Source organism: Anabrus simplex, chromosome 5 (assembly GCF_040414725.1).
Source record: "Anabrus simplex isolate iqAnaSimp1 chromosome 5, ASM4041472v1, whole genome shotgun sequence".
Classification (NCBI taxonomy): Eukaryota; Metazoa; Arthropoda; class Insecta; order Orthoptera; family Tettigoniidae; genus Anabrus; species Anabrus simplex.
Genome location: NC_090269.1, coordinates 432,893,913 through 432,912,088, shown reverse-complemented (window position 1 = coordinate 432,912,088; position 18,176 = coordinate 432,893,913). Strand labels below are relative to the sequence as shown.

At 36.6% G+C, this 18,176-nt stretch overlaps 1 protein-coding gene and 1 pseudogene across 1 annotated transcript in view; one reads left to right on the top strand and one right to left on the bottom strand.

The window, feature by feature from the left end:
- LOC136875066 (zinc finger protein 525) overlaps positions 1–18,176 on the top strand; it is a 137,455-nt gene that overhangs the window by 67,379 nt on the left and 51,900 nt on the right. The window contains exon 3 of the mRNA XM_067148802.2: positions 15,701–15,783. Within this exon, the coding sequence (XP_067004903.2) occupies positions 15,701–15,783 (83 nt within the window). The remainder of the gene's footprint in view (positions 1–15,700; positions 15,784–18,176) is intronic.
- LOC137500951 (uncharacterized) lies at positions 8,049–8,747 on the bottom strand (annotated as a pseudogene).

The window sequence follows — 18,176 nt, the reverse complement described above, 5'->3', positions numbered from 1 at the left end:
AGGTGAGGAAGCTCATTGGTTTGCGTTGGCTATGATTGGCGCCATTGTGTGATGATGTACAATACTTGTGAGTAGTACCATCATGTGTGGACCACCGTGAGTCTTCGCTACTTTTGATTAGTAGCCCAACGTGACAATTACCATGGTTCTACTTTACTAAGAATAAGTACCATTCTGAGGGGCCTTAGACCTGGATTTTAGACCCCTTTAGACATCAAGCATCCTTGATTCAGGTTTGTGCGTTATAAGTGGTCCCTTGGTCAGTAATACTCTTATTTATGATTTTTTTTTAGTCGGATCCACTGTTTTTTGTTTGTTTTTTGTTTTTTGTCTTTCTTGGATTCATGTCCATCCATTCATTCTTCATGATATTTTTTATTTTGGTCAGTGGGTGATTTTGAACTTCTTATTGACATTTCATTTCGTACCATTATGGGCCGATGACCTTGATGTTAGACCCCTTTAAACAACAAGCGACTTTCAACATGTTAGGTCATGTTACGTACATCTAGTACGCATTGAAGTGATGTTAATTACAGAAAAAAGTGGCCAACTGGACATCAGTGGTATCCGAACCCACAACCTCTCGATTTTGCTCTACCAATTGATCTATGGTGGCCTATGCCATCTTTGTTCTGTTGGAAAATGTCTAAGCTATGGGCTACTTAAATACACTCTACAGTGTGATGGCAGTAGTGCCAGACCTGTAGCTTAGATCCTCTCTGCGGTTGTGAAAATTCAATATTCTATTTTTTTTTTTTTTTGTCACTTGCACTGATTATTTTCATGAAAAAATTATCTAAATAAGGGTAGCAAGGCTTACGTAATTTCATTTAAATGATCAACGCAAATAATAAAACAAGTGTTTCACAATTTAACACAATTTAACACTTTGTCATCCCTAACGCTCCAATATTGTCACCCGCCTGCTGTGCTTAAAGCTCCAAAGTGCTCGTCCTACTCACATTCATTAAAAGTGTGTTGACAGAAATATTGAAGGCTCTTATGAAACCAGACTGTATTCCTTTGACTCAGCAAGCTATCAGGACCTTGTTGACAGCATTTCCTATGTATATTTCCCAAGCAGACCTATTTTATAAACATCGTCTTTAGTTAGAGATTGTACTTGTTCATCTTCACACCATGTTGTCTAATCATGGAGTTGTGTTGAAAGGTTCTTATACTGTCAACAAATTCAGATTCTGTGAAAGATGGTACATTGAAACAAAAAACCAGTCAAGGCAATGAAGAAATATAAATTTCGTGTCCTCATGCCATCATAAATTACACAAAACATGTGTGGCTTGGACATCAGTGATCAGAAAAGAGAATACTACACGGTTGGGGATCGTCTGAAAAATGGTGTAAATTTATTTTTCAGTTTGTGATCAATGTGTGTGTTGTGAACAGTTTCACTCTTTGTGATATGAGTAACTGACCTGCTATCACAGATCATGGAAACAGGCAGCCGAACTTCCAGTGCAACTTGGTGCAACAGCTGATAGGTAACTTCATGTCTCTCAAACATACGGGCAGAAAAGTTTACCAATTGGCTGTCCATCCCCTAAATTATTTCATTCTCTTGTGAAGATACCTGGTTACAAACTTTAAAAAGTCAGCTTCTGGGAGAGGCAAACTAATAACATTAAAATGTAAGCAGTGCTATCTACCACTGTGCAGTATGGGGTGGTTTTTGGAATACCATCAGTAGTGAAATGTGGATGTTCAGAACACATTTATATGCACTAATCATTTAGGAATGAATTGCAAAATGAATTACATTTATATCTTATATTTATATCTTTATTCATATGACTTCTAGTTATTTCCTTTTAAAGGGTGATATTTACGCTGCTGTGCCTATTGGGTTTAAAGGACTCTGTTAGAAAACACGGTAATTACGGTTCGGCAAGTGCCTTCAAATGGGGAACAGCAAAGGGTTAATGTGCTTTTTCATTAGAAAATTCAATTAATCCATTAATTTTTCCAGTCAGTTGCATGCCTCTTAGAATTTTGTCTCTTCTAAGCCTCTTGGTTCGATAAGAAATTGTTTCCCTTTGACAGATTTTTGTTAGTGAATGCAAAACTGCTTCGGTTTAAAGTTGTTCTTATAACATTATACATGATTTTCCATAAAAGTCAGGAAAGATACCAAACTCACACAAAAACACATTATAATCAGTATGAAACAGCAATCGGTTTGTTTAAACATTTTTTGGATATTTTCCAAGCAGGGACCTAATCATTAGCACTTATTTTCTAATTCCAACTTTCTGAACATGCCTATTCTGTTTCCTTCTTGAAAATTGTAACAGCATCACTCCGGAGGCAGATATTTCTATTTTCTTACTTCAGACGGCGTCATGTAACCTACGTCTACCACGCACGTATTATGAAAACATGTTTCAAACTCCATTTAGAATAATGAATACCTTTTCACTGTGAATTTACTTGGGAACAGCCTTTCTGAAATTTAGCAAGATGCAAAAGTAAATAACCTAACCTATGAAATTAGTTATGAACATCGCTGTATCTCGAGAAGGAGAAGTATCACATTCTTATTTTATTTACTAATCAGCAAAAAGCAGGAAACTTTACTGAATTTGAAGAAAATTTACTAAGGCTCATACCTACCGTCGATCATGTACTCATATTTGGTGACTTTAATGCAAACCTGTTAATAGCCTCCATTGAAGCAACTCGTTTATGGAACATATTTACCTCTTGTAAGATGTCAGTATTGCCACTTAACACTACTCACTACATGCATATGACTAACAGATTCTCACACACTGTAATAGATTTGCTCATCACAAACAATCCTCAGAAAATACTAAAACATTGACAAACTTCAGTACCTGTTATATCCTACCACGATCTTATATATTTAGCTTATTCTTTGAAAGTTCCCAAAACAAAGCCAAAGTGGATAACCTATAGAGACATGAAAAAGTTAAATCCTCAACAATTAATTTAAGATGCTATTCTCTGCCTGTGGGATGAAATAGTGCACTTGACTGACAATGACGAAAAAACATTATTGTTGGGGTTGTATAACAAACACGTACCTAAACGTACTGCTAGGGTGACTCGCAAAGCTGTTCCATGGTTATCAAATGACATTAAGTCCACAATGGCTGAACGTGATGCACTACACAGATGTTACAAGCAGACTTTATTTTTGAAAAATACTGTTCGGTATGCTTAGAAATAGAGTTGAACAAATAATCAGAAACAAGAAATATATGTACTTCCAACAGTTAGCCAGTAACTTGAATGCAAAAATACCTGGCAGCAATTCAGATCGGTATGTATTGGGAGGCAAACTACTAACTCCAATATGCATGACATAAATTCAGACGAATTAAATGCCAACTTTACCAGATAAATTGTTATGTAGGATGGTAAATGGTGTATTTTGCCACCTATTCAATACATATAAATTTTACATTTTAGGAATTTATTATTGATTCTACTTGAGACATGTTTCGCCCTTCCTTGAGGGCATCATCAGTCAAATTATCACCTCAAGGCGAAAATCAGGTACCAGATTAGTAGTTAACATGCACAAACTGATACATTTTACAACAATTAAGTATGAGAAACAGTTGTACAATAGTGATGGTTGAACAATATAAGTTCATAGGATAAGAAGTCGGCACCAATGCGTAAAATTAAAATGTTAGAGTCCTTCAATGGTGCTCTGAGGACTAATTGACACACTCATAGGGAATTGCAAAGTTTAAAAATATTTAAATTCTAACAAAATTGCTGTCAATGGTTGGTAACTATACAATATTTACATTATCCATTGAACAGTCGAGAAATTTTATAATTTATAAACATATTTACACAAGAGCAGCTTGGTGAGCAAGGATATAAAAAAGTCTAGTACCAAGTGCGTCTCTTTGTTTTACAGGTTGGAAGAAGAATGTAGCATTGACATTTCAGAAATAAGGAGAGTGGTTTATCTTGGTTTAAAATCACCGGGGGGGAGGGGAATATTCAATTGATACACATTACAAAAATTAAGTATGAGAAGCAGTTGTACAATAGTGATGGTTGAACAATATAAGTTTATAGTAAGAAGTCGGCACCAATGCGTAAAATTAAAATATTAGAGTCCGGCAGTGGTGCTCTGAAGACTAATTGATGCACTCATAGGAAATTGCAAAGTTTTAAAATATTTAAATTCAAACAATCAGGAGTGAAAGGGTGTAGTGCTCGGCGTCAATGTTTGTAAACAAAAAATTACTGTCAATGTTTGGTAACTATACACTATTTACATTATCCAATTGAACAGTTGAGAATTTTTACAATTTGTATACATGTTTACACAAGAGCAGCTTGGTGAGCAAGGATATAAAAAGTCTAGTACCAAGTGCGTTTCTTTGTTTTAAAGGTTGGAAGAAGAATGTAGCATTGACATTTCAGAAATGAGCAGAGTGGTTTATCTTGCTTAGAAATCACCGGGGGGGGGAGGGGAATATTCCATAGCCAAATGAGGTTCTATAGGCATCCAACTGAAAGTTGTCTGGTAGCAGCAGCGGGTTCAGAATGGAGAACTGGTCAGTGCGGACGGAGACTGAATGTTTATTCGGTGCATGTGAATGGCAACAATGATGGCAGTTATTTGTAGGTAATTGCGTTATTGGGAATATGTTGCCGGTTGAAACTTTCGCTTTATCGTGTAGTTGACTTCTGTAACTTGGAATGTCATGTGAAGACATCGGTGTGGGACGCTGGTGAGATTAAATTGGTATTGTTTCGTGGAAGGAGGTATGACGGAACTTCATCCCGATGAAGTATGACGGAACTTCAATTTAAATATTTAAAAACTTTGCAATTTCCTATGAGTGCATCAATTAGTCTTCAGAGCACCACTGCCGGACTCTAATATTTTAATTTTACGCATTGGTGCCGACTTCTTATCCTATAAACTTATATTGTTCAACCATCACTATTGTACAACTGTTTCTCATACTTAATTGTTGTAAAATGTATCATTTTGTGCATGTTAACTACTAATCTGGTACCTGATTTTCGCCTTGAGGTGTTAATTTGACTGATGATGCCCTCAATGAAGGATGAAACATGTCTCAAGTAGAATCAATAATAAATTCCTAAAATGTAAAATTTATATGTATTGAATAGGTGGCAAAATACACCATTTACCATCCTACATACAGTATCTTCAATACGGATAACAATGAATTTTATCACTTGCAAGATAAATTGTTAGTATCCACCCTCAAATTATACAAACAACAATAAATTCTCTTCAATCTACTCCATTACCACAACTGCCTTTGTTCAGATTTTGTAAAGTAATTGAAATTGACGTAAGGAGAAAATTTACATCAATCAAATTGCAAGCAATTGGAGTGGACAACATCCCAATATCCTTCATCATTACCTTGATAGATCTAGTATTGCCAATTCTAACCCTCATATGTAACTCATGTCTTTTGGAAGGCTACTTCCCAAGTATTTGGAAGGATGGTTTAATTCTCCCAGTACAAAAAAATCTGTAGCAAATTCTCCATCTGACTGTCGGCCTGTCGGTATATTTTCTCCACTTTCAAAACTCTTAGAAAAACTCATGCATGAACAACTACGCCAGTATTTGATGCAGCATTTGTTACTTGGACACTTGCAATCTGGATTTATAAAGGGACATAGTACATCTACTGCTCGTCTAAAAATTATGGATGATGTAAAGAAAGCAATGGATGAACGCAAAGTGACCGTACTCATTCTCCTAGACTTCAGCAGTGCTCTTGACACTATCAGTACAGACATATATATAGCAAAATTGCATTCCTTCCATCTTAGCCACGCTGCTCTTAATTTGTTTGCTTCCTACCTCCATAACCAATGGCAGTGTGTTGTCATGAATGAAAGGAGAACAGAGTGAAAATACAAAGTTAATGGTGTGCCACAAGGTTCTATACTCGGCCCACTGTTGTTTCTTTTATATTTGAATGACATCTCGCTCTTGAGCAAACGATCAGCATGCATGGCAGTGCACATCCTTAGCAACAAACTACCACTGCGCATTTTGTTCAGATCTTCCAGTTTGCCGTAGACAGCTTTTATCTGCCTGCTGAATAAAACAGTCTTTACCGGCTTTAATTCAATCCCATCAGTTCTGGTAGCAACTAGAAACCTAGGGAAGGTGGATCCCATTTGTTTACTCTGTGCAGCTTCCCAGGGGGTTGAACCCCTCGAGGAATCAAAAGTTAAAGATTTCGGTGCGGGACCACCTTGGGCAGGCTAAAGATGTTTTAAAGCCATGCCTGAAATCATCCTCCCTGAATGCCACCCACTCTGATCAGGAGCCTCTGTAGCAGAAACAAGCAGCCAAGGCAATACCAACCTGGTCGTTGCAGGTATTGCCCAGGGTCCGATGTTAGACGATGCCTAATATGGAATGACTGAGGCAATGAGCACTAGGACTTCTTTCCTCCAATCACCCCCAATAGCATGTATAGAGTAATACGTATTGATTTAAAAATGTAATAAACAATTAATAATTGTATGTCCTGGGGTTCGGCTGTGCGGGGACCTGTGTTGTCAGGCAGATACTTCTGTGCGGGTTCATGGCGCTCCCAGCCATCTGGATTCTCGTGGACACCAGAGGGCATTCAAGCGTAGTTGCACACATAAGAGGCCCATCTGCAAGCAGCATGCACACCAAGAATTTTGAATCAGTCTACAACTATCCTTAAAAAAATTAGAGGGGGCGGATATCCACATGACCCTTTTAGTCGCCATCGCTGACAGGCAGGGATTGCCTGTGAATGTACTCGGATCCTCCCATCCACAGGCGGAGCAACACATGATACTAAACCACAATCCATGTCGGTACCTAGGTCGCCCGTATTAGTCGCCTGGAATGGGGGATACTGGCGATGTGTTCTACATATGTGCCCCCCAGGTGTGCAGGGGGTGGAAATGGTTTCCCGAATTTCCCATTTTCACACCAGGCAAATGCTGGCTGGAGATGTACCGTAATTAAGGCCATGGCTGGTTCCTTCAAACTCCTAACCCTTTCCTATCTTGTCATTGCTGTTAGACATATCTGTGTTGGTGCAAAATAAAGCAACTTCTAAAATAAGAAAGTAATACTTCAGCAGTTATTAAAAGTGTGGACAAAGGTTTAACGTAAATGGGTTGGCATTTCCTATAATATTAATCAATTCATAATTTTAAAAAGTGAGTTGGTAGAATATGATCAATACGGAAATGAAATTTATAAATAATAATATGATGATGTCTCTCAAGAATGAAACATGTCAATCTTCTTCGGGTAAAGTCTGTTGTTAAAAGTTCTGTTATCATTCATTTTGTAAATATTATTTGATCATAAATTAGTGTTGAGAACCAGAAGAACCTAACATTTATAGGTAATTTGAGTTGAAACTAGAATGAAATGGTTTATGCTATACCAAATAAAGGACATTTCTTGTGCCTAAGCTTAATGACTTAATTGCACAATTAATAACTTTACATGTGGATTCACAACACAACAACAAAAATACACAACTCTAACCCATGGTGTACTGAGAACACAATTGTTGTCATGAATTATTCATCTTAAAATAATAAACCTACATTAACTGGATCAGCCGGATGATCATAATGGTTCTTTCTGATAAATTTTAACTTACTAATGTTGTTGATATTGAAGAATTGATCCATTTACACAACAAAGTGTATGATATTGATACTCCTATTGGTAGAAGCTCAGACACTGGGAATGATATATTGGAGTGATCACAAAATTCATAAGCGAATTACTAGTGCTCTGTGTCTCTTGCTAACTTTATTTGAATGAACACAGTGTGTATTTTAAGGTTCATTCCTTCTCTTCTGATGCAGCTCACCTCGACAAAAGGAAACAGAAAAATGGAAATTCTTTTTCATGTTCAGTAACAGAATTAAATGAATAAATTACTGAAGAATTACTTCCGTAAATGGCATGTATTGTAATCCTGCAATTCACAAAAAAATTCACGCATCCAATATGAAATGTGTTGTTTGAGTCACCAGTCCATAGACTGGTTTGATACAGCCACTCTATCCTGTGTTAACCTTTTCATTTTTACATAACTACTACAGCCTACATCTGCTCTAATTTGTTTGTTATATTCGTATCTTGGTCTAACCATACCATTCTTACCACCTACAATTCCCTCAGAAACCAATTGTACAAGTCCTGGATGTCTTTAGAAGTGTCCTATAATTCTATCTCTTCTTCTGGTCAATTTTAGCCAAATTGATCTCCTCTCGCCAATTTGATTCAGTATCTCTTCATTCGTGATTCGATCAACTCATCTCACTTTCAGCATTCTTCTGTAACACTACATTGTGAAAGCTTCTATTCTCTTTCTCTGGGGTACAGTAGTTATCGTCAATGTTTCACTTCCATACAGTGCCATGCTCTAGTCGAATGTCTTCAAAAACGTCCTTCGAATTCCTACATCAGTGTTCGAGGTGAAAAAATTCCTTGTCTTAAGAAAGGCCTTCATTGCTTGTGCTAGTCTGCATTTTATGCCCTCCTTACTTCTAGCCTCATGAGTTATTTTACTATCCTAGTAACAATATTCATCTACTTCCTTTAAGACTTCATTTCCTAATCTAATATTTCCTGCATCACCTGACCTTGTTCGACTGCACTCCATTACTTTTGTTTTGGACTTATTTATTTTCATCTTGTATTCCTTCTCCAAGACTCTGTCCATACCATTCAGAAATTTCTCCAGATATTTGCAGGGTCAGATGAAATACCATATCATCGGCATATCTCAGGCTTTTGATTCCTCTCCTTGGACTTTGATTCCCTTTCCGACATGTAAACATTGAAAAGGGGAGGGGAACACGGCAGCCTTGCCTCACTTATTTCTGGATTGCTGACTCTTTTTTAAAGCTCTTGATTCTTATCACTGCAGACTGATTTTTGCATAGATGATAGGTAATTCACCTTTCTCAGTATCTGATCCCGATCACCTTCAGAATCTCAAATAGCTTGGTCCAATCAACATTATCGAATGCCTTTTCTGGATCTGCAAAAGCCAAGTACATGGGCTTGCCTTTTTTAATTCAGTCCTCTAAGATGAGACGTAAAGTCAGGATTGCTTCACATGTTCCCACATTTCTTCTATAGCCAAATTGATTTTCTCCCAACTCATTTTCAACTTGTCTTTCCATTCTTCTGTAAATACAGTAATACGTGTTAATATTTCACAGGCATGAGATACTAAACTTCACACTTGTCAGCACTGACTTTCTGGGGAATAGGTATAACAACATCCTGCCAAAAATTGGATGACACTTGTCCTATATCATACATCTTACACAATAAACGGAATAACCTCTCCATGCTGGTTTCTCCTAAGGCAATCGGTAATTCTGAGGGTATGTCATCAATTCCCATTGCCTTATTCCTACTTAGGTCTCTCAAATATCTGTCGAATTCTGACCTCAAAATTGGGTCTCCCATGTCATCAGCATCAACAGTCTCTTCTTGTTCTAGAACCCTATCTTCTGCTTCTTTACTTTGGTTTTCTATCTGAGCTTTTAATATTCATACACCTAGTTTTCCTTTCTCCAAAGTTCTCCTTGATTTTCCTGTATGCAGCATCTACCTTTCCTAGGACCATACAAATTTGAACATCTTTGCACTTCTCTTTCAGCTATTCTTCCTTAGCTCTCCTGCACATTCTATCTATCTTTCTTTCTTTATTCCCCTGTGTTCCTTTCTGCCCTCATGTTTTGGATTCTTGCACTTTTGTCGTTCATCAGTCAGGTCTTGTATCTGTTGAGTTATCCATTGTTTCTTAGGGCCGGTATTATAATGAGTGTTTAAACTGAAGATTGATTTAAACTGTAACTTGAGTTTAAACCGATGTTGAGTCTTATAATGGCCGGCCTAAGTTAAACTGAGGTGAAGAAGGAAATATGCGATCTTGGTAGCAGTGACTTGCGAGAAAAGATGACTGTCGATAATGCTTTGCAGTGACTTGCAAGAAAAGATGACTATCGATAATGTTTTGTTTACTTCTTGTAGGTAAAATGGTGGATAAAAGCCATAAACGTTGTCCTAATTTTACTTGTAAGGAAATAGAATTGCTTGTGTAATTAGTACAGAAATATTTATATAGTCCGTGAAACAGTGGCCTTATGAATTCCTCTGAAATCTCCCATTTTAATAAACATACTACGGGAGGCATAAATCTGCAATGCTATTAGTAGCGGACTGAGGGGTTCTACAGCATGATTTCTGAAATAGAGGGAAGTTATTTTATTTTCTAAAATTTACACTTTTGACATTCAAACAGTTCAAAAAGTCATTTGTACATTCTTACGTTTTCCTTGGATGTTTTATTCTAGCACCAATTTGCTGAAATAGGGCTATGACAGTCTGTTTTGTAAGCCTAAACCTATTTAAAAACTATTTTTCATTCCATATATGAAAGAGACATCTCCTTGCTCGTAAAACTCGTAGTGCCCGTGGTCGTTCAATAATTTGAACCACTTCTTCGTCATCGCTTAGTATTTCTTCAAACACCTCAAAAATATCTTCGAGATCCATTCGTTCTGCCATGTTGTAAGGTTATGTATTCTTAAACTTCAGTTTAAACGGTAGATGAGTGGCAGTAAAATTAATCTCCAGTTAAACTTAAGATTAACTTTTATAATACACGACTAACAGATAAACCGAAGTTTAAACAGAACCAACAGTTTAAACCTCTATTATAATACTGGCCCTTAGTTGATCTTTCTTTTCATCCTAACTTTTCTTCAGCAGCCTTACTCACCTCATTCTTCATGACACTATTTTCTCCACTTTCAAAACTCTTAGAAAAACTCATGCATGAACAACTACGCCAGTATTTGATGCAGCATTTGTTACTTGGACACTTGCAATCTGGATTTAAAAAGGGACATAGTACATCTACTGCTCGTCTAAAAATTATGGATGATGTAAGGAAAGCAATGGATGAACGCAAAGTGACCGTACTCATTCTCCTAGACTTCAGCAGTGCTCTTGACACTATCAGTACAGACATATATATAGCAAAATTGCATTCCTTCCATCTTAGCCACGCTGCTCTTAATTTGTTTACTTCCTACCTCCATAACCAATGGCAGTGTGTTGTCATGAATGGAAGGAGAACAGAGTGGAAGTACAAAGTTAATGGTGTGCCACAAGGTTCTATACTCGGCCCACTGTTGTTTCTTTTATATTTGAATGACATCTCTTCCAAGTTGGAAGACAGCAACTACCATCTCTATGCCAATGGCCTTCAAATGTACTGCCACACAAAAGTGAATAACATAAATGCAGCTATTGAAAATAGGAACCAAAACTTAGAGCAGATCAGCTCTTATACAGCTGATAATTCTCTCTTCATCAACCCAACGAAAACAGATGCTATCATACCCTAGGGCAGAGAATAGTGCTTGCCCCTTTACACAGTCTAAACTTCCAGTCATTCAACGAAATGGCGTAGTTATCCCATTCTGTAAATCAGTAAAAAGTTTTGACGTGACTATAAATGAAACTTTAAACTGGGATGAGCATGTCACTAATGTATGCAGAAATGTTCATTCATCACTTCATCCCCTTAAGATTCACCAGGCCCTATTACCTCTCAACTTAAAAATAAGACTGGTTCAAACACTGCATTCAGTAATTCTTTCCTTGTGTCGGATGCTAGAATATGGAATATTTTACCTCCTGAAATTAGAAATTGTTTCTCATTAATTACCTTCAAAGGACAGTCTAAAGATTTCCTCTTGAATACATAGGCTATATTGTGTACTTATGTTTGTATGAGTGAATGTCTTGAGTAAATAGTTTCCAAATGTTTTCATAAATTGATGATGATGATGCTTGTTGTTTAAAGGGGCCTAACATCAAAGGTCATCGGTCCGTTTTCATAAATTACTGTTATATGAATTTCACATAGAGTAATTAATATTGAATTTATTTTACTCACTTTAGACTTAGGATGTATATCCGTTAGTTTTAGTCTATAAAGTTATTATATTATATACAGTATATTAAGTTTGAACATATAAATGATGTATTCAGTATCATGCTGCATAATGCTGTTAAGTGGAAGAGGGCCAAGAGCCTTAACTTTGCCACAAATAAAGACAACAATAAATAAGTTCTTGATGACACAGGCCATTGAGAGGGAGGTTTTTTCTTTCAAGAAAATTTTAAGTTTTTTCATTTAAGGTACTTTGATTCTAAGTTTTCTCTATTAACATAATTCAAGTTTGTAAACTTATGCTACCTTCATTGTAATTGAAAACAGGGGTGTAGTTAATAGTTTTTTGGAAATACTGAAAGGTATACTAGAGTTCAATATATATATATATATATATATATATATATATATATATATATATATATCATTTTTTTTACTGCAGTATTCCTTCCACTATTTCTAGAATTTTTAAAATTTAAATGTAATTAATGTAATTGAATTATAAAATTTTCATTTTGTTATTAAAGAAAGAATCAAAGGACCTTAAAAGTAAGAACTTAAAATTTTCATGTAGGAAAAAACCTCCATCTAAATGGCTTGTGTCATCAACACACTTCTGGTAAAGTATAATTGGAAACAGGTGTGTAACTAATAGTTTTCTAGAAATACTGGAACGAATATTACAATTGACAGAAATATTTAATTACATATGGTCAGGTTGGTATCTTTTACCACACTTTCTTCTTTCAAAATGGTAATAAGCAGTCTGGCCTGTGCTGACGACTTTGTCTTACTAGTTGATTGTGCCAAATGCCTGCAGTCTAATATCTTGGAACTTGAAAATAGGTGCAATGAGTATGGTATGAAATTTAGCCTTTCGAAGACTAAATTGATGCCAGTATATAAGAAATTCAACAGAATTGAATGTCAGATAGGTGATACAAAGCTAGAACAGGTCGATAATTTCAAGTATTTAGGTTGTGTGTTCTCCCAGGATGGTAATATAGTAAGTAAGATTTAATCAATGTGTACTAAAGCTAATGTAGTAAGCTCACAGTTGCAATTAATGGTATTCTGTAAGAAGGAAGTCAGCTCCTGGAAGAAACTGTCTTTACATCGGTCTTTTTTCAGAGCGAAAGTTGGGTGGACTCAGGATATCTTAATCATAAGTTGGAAGTAACAGACATGAAAGTAGCGAGAATTATTACTGGTACAAACAGGTGGGAGCAATGGTAGGAGGGTACTCAGAATGAGGAGGTAAAGGCTAATTTAGGAATGAACTTGATGGATGAAGCTGTATGCATAAACCAGCTTTGGTGGTGGGGTCATGTGAGGCAAATGGAGGAGGATAGGTTACTTCGGAGAATAATGGACTCTATTATGGAGGGTAAAAAGGTTGGAGGGAGACCAAGATGACGATGGTTAGACTCAGTTTCTAATGATTTAAAGTTAAGATTTATAGAACTAAATGAGGCCACAGCACTAGTTGCAAATAGAGGATTGTGGCAATGTTTACTAAATTCACAGAGGCTTGCAGACTGAACGCTGAAAGGTATAACAGTCTATAATGATAATGTATGTATGGTTACAAAATGAAGTAAAAAATGCAACAGACTTGGTAGTATGCGCGCTGCACTTGTCCCTTGTCAGTAGGATGTTGCTCCGCTGTAGGCCTGGATGCATGCTGTGATTTAGTTACGGGGTGTTATAAAGGTCCTCTCCTGAGGACAGTTTACCCTCAACATGTGTAAATGACAGTTGATATCTTGGATATTGGCACTGGAAATTGGGGGAAGAGTGGATGTTGGAGCTGGTCGCACACATGTTCTGTCGGGGACAGATCAAGGCCTCTTGGAGGCCAGCGTTTCATAGAGACAAATGCTGTCCTGTTGCAATGTGGTACCAGGTTACTGTCTCATGAGAGGTAACATATGAGGACATAGGATTTTCGTGACTTACTACTGAGTCAATAGAGTTCCCTGAATCACCACCAGAAGTGACTTGAAATCATTCCCCATGGCTCCCCACACTACGATGCCAGTTGTAATCCTGAGCATCTCTCCAGTATTTTGGCACAATATGCCCTATCCCCTTGGCGCCTACATACTCATGGATGACGTAGTGTGTTTCACATAAGGATACGCATACTGGATATCATTTAAATGTGTATACCTTTCTTGCTTTATTGTGGCCCGCATTGAAAATAAACTTGGATTGGACTCATGTACTTCGATGTATCACAGTATGATGTTCCCCAGCCGACCATTAAGTACTTTGCAGCTTCAAGAACACAAACAGCATCACATTACATGATAAGCTATTATATAACGCATCTATAAAAAAACTTTATTTTCATATTACAAACTACATGTTTTATCTTGCAATTTTTATCCCTTGTCCAACAGATTATATTTTTGATTGTGAGTGCAAATAATTTTTGTGATTTTATTTTTATTGTTAAAGAAGAAAGATCTCTTGTGAAATGTAAGTAGTTAAGTGTAAATAGGCCATTCATACCTGATTTCCTGAGAATAGGTTGCAGATATCCTTTTACTCTGGTGGAAATATTACTCAACTGCCCGCTTTTGTACAAAATTTTCAAAAAGCAGGCCTCAACAGTTGTTTTAACTAATATCACAAAACACTATTTTACAGCTACAAAACTTTGTTGTCATTCACTTGCCTGCCTATTTCTTAATTGAGTATCACTAATACTACAGTATAGTTATTGAAATTCAGAAATTCATTAATGTATATGCCCAGTAAACTATGTGAAAATGACAAGCACATTGAAACTTTATATATGTTGTAAACTAGAATTGTTCATGGTCCTGGATCTTGATTTGTGACCTCATACCATTCCTTGCTTTCCTCATCACTATTATTGACTCTTCAAATTCCAATTATTAATCCTACCAGTAATACGTATGTACTCATTATCTGAATCTATCCTGTCACTTACGTTTTTCTCATGCTAACTTCCATCAATTTAATTTTTTCACACATTATTACTCGATTCTTAGTATTCATGAATGCTACCTAGTAATTGTCACTATTTCAGACTCATTCTGGATTATTTTTCAGGTTATAATGTCTTCAGTAGTTTAAATACAAACATTGTTATTGTCAACAAACTTATGGAATGAAAATCATCATGGAAATTGCAGTTAGCAGCAAAAACTTTCTTCTTTTGAATTCCAAATCCCTATGTTAAGCCTAACTAAGGGCCTTGTGTATTCACTCTTGACATCTGCCAGTTAAAATTAGGAACATAATCTAAAACATACAATTGCAAAAGCATATAATCTAAAATTCTGGATAAAGAAGTCCTGCTGTTGTGGGAGCAGATGAGTATTGGACAAACACCTGTAATGCTTGGCTAAGGTTAATGTAGAATTTTTGAAAACATTCTTAATAGACTTTAATAATCACAGCATAAACATTTCTAAAATACCATCAGATTTTATTGTTCCTCATTGTATATCGTTGTATCATTGTCATATCAATTTTTAAAAACTATTGCTGAAGATGACTTCCAATGAAAGTCCAAACTATTACCATGGTGTTTTAACCTATAGTGATTATAGTAAATGTTTATTTCATAGGTGGAACACTTTCTCTATTTGAATGATATATATTTTTATTCGTGCTACATTTTATCTCTGTATTTCTTATATTATATTCCGTATTTATAGCCTGCTGCAGATGTTAAGGCTGAAATAAAGATAGAAGAAGGTACGATAGATCAACTCATCCCATGTTTCAAAGAAGAAAACAAGTAAGTAGCTCAGTTAGATTGTACTCTCCTAATCGTACACAATATGCTCCCTCTGTAGTGAGTGTCAGCCTCCAGATCTCAAGATCAGGACTTCTAACCCAGATGAGATCGTCAGTTTGATGGGATGGATGAACACTTCATGTTTTATGATGTTGGCATTAAAACTCAGTAGTAGATGCCCAGGAGTGTTTCAGGTTACTCTGGCTTCTAGTAGGCCTAATGTAAAATGGAATATTGGAATTGATGAGCTGGCACTAGATGAAATCAAATTAAGATGCATGCACACAATAGTTGAGGAATCATATTATTATACATACATACATACATACATACATTCATACATACATACATTATCATTATAGACTGTTATGCCTTTCAGCGTTCAGTCTGCAAACCTCTGAGAATTTACTAAATGTCGCCACAATCCTCGATTTGCAACTAGTGTTGTGGCCTCATTTAGTTCTATACCTCTTACCTTTAAATCGTTAGAAACTGAGTCTAACCATTGTCGTCTTGGTCTCCCTCTACTTCTCTTACCCTCCATAACAGAGTCCATTATTCTCCTAGGTAACCTATCCTCCTCCATTCGCCTCACATGACCCCACCACCGAAGCCGGTTTATGCGTACAGCTTCATCCATAGAGTTCATTCCTAAATTATGCTTTAGCTCCTCATTCCGAGTACCCTCCTGCCATTGTTCCCACCAGTTTGTACCAGCAATCATTCTTGCTACTTTCATGTCTGTTACTTCTAACTTATGAATAAGATATCCTGAGTCCACCCAGCTTTCACTCCCATAAAGCAAAGTTGGTCTGAAAACAGACCGATGTAAAGATAGTTTCGTCTGGGAACTGACTTCCTTCTTACAGAATACTGCTGATCGCAACTGCGAGCTCACTGCATTAGCTTTACTACACCTTGCTTCAATCTCACTTACTATATTACCATCCTGGGAGAACACACAACCTAAATACTTGAAATTATCGACCTGTTCTAGCTTTGTATCACCAATCTGACATTCGATTCTGTTGAATTTCTTACCTACTGACATCAATTTAGTCTTTGAGAGGCTAATTTTGATACCATACTCATTGCACCTATTTTCAAGTTCCAAGATATTAGACTGCAAGCTTTCGGCACAATCTGCCATTAAGGCCAAGTCGTTGGCATAGGCCAAACTGCTTACTACATTTCCACCTAACTGAATCCCTCCCTGCCATTTTATACTCTCACCGCTCACCACCCTCTAGGTCCCCGGTACCACCTAGGAGTGATGAGGTGAATAACCTTACCCACCAGGGTGAGAGAAGAAGAGAGAGGAAGAGAGAGAGAGAGAGAGAGAGAGAGAGATAGATAGAGACCCTGGCGAGAAGGTTGTTAGCGTGCCCGCCCCAAAATGGGAGTTATAGCGAACACGAGGAAGGGTGATGGGCACAAGAAGAACAACAACAAGTACAGTCACAATATTAAAAAAACAAGAAACCATGGAAAAACTTACCGGAAACAGCGTAGGAAGACGACTTAAAGGCCGTGGAAGTTAATCAGAGGCAGTGCTCCACCGAACGTGGCGAATGAAAACCAGCATTTACATGAAGTTTAAAAAAACTTAATGGGAGGGCAAAAGGTAGGTAACAAACCAAGTCATTAAGATGATAAAGCCTAAGTTTATTTTTAAAAGGTAACGCCAAATGTAAATAAAATCAACGTAAGGTTGAAAAATGGAAAAGGAAATTAACAATAAGTAAAATAAATTAGAATATACCCAGGTGGGGTTTAAAAGAAAATTAATTCATTACTAAATAACAATTAATGAAAAACAAATACTCTTTAACAGATAATAAATAGAGAACTTGATGAAAACAACAAGAAAGAAAGGGTGACCTCCGTACCTAATTAAATGTGATCAGGAAACAACGGAAAACCAATAGACTTTCTTACATAAATGTTACCTTTAAATTAAATGTGATCGATCACGGATAGTTAAATAAATTTAAAAAAGTATTAAGTTAACAATTATTCCATAAAATGGATCTTCAATAATTACCAAATTTGAAATCGTTCAGTTTCCACCAAGGACAGTTTCCAAGACAAACAGAATTTTACGTTAAAACACCTCCTCACGCGGGGCAAGGAAATAGAAACACAAGGTAAAAGGAGGAGAAAATAAATAAATTAATTTAAACAGTAAACGATACGCTCAACCCCGAAATATATATAATTCAAGATCCACACAGGCTCAACACGCCAGACAACTCTTAACCCGACAACAATACCCACACGAACCGTTGCCAAGGTAACCACTAAACAAAGCAACGCCTCCTAAAACACGGAGGAAACCAGGCTAGAGAAAATAATTTAATTCACCCAAAAACCCCAGAAGGGGGAGGGGAGAA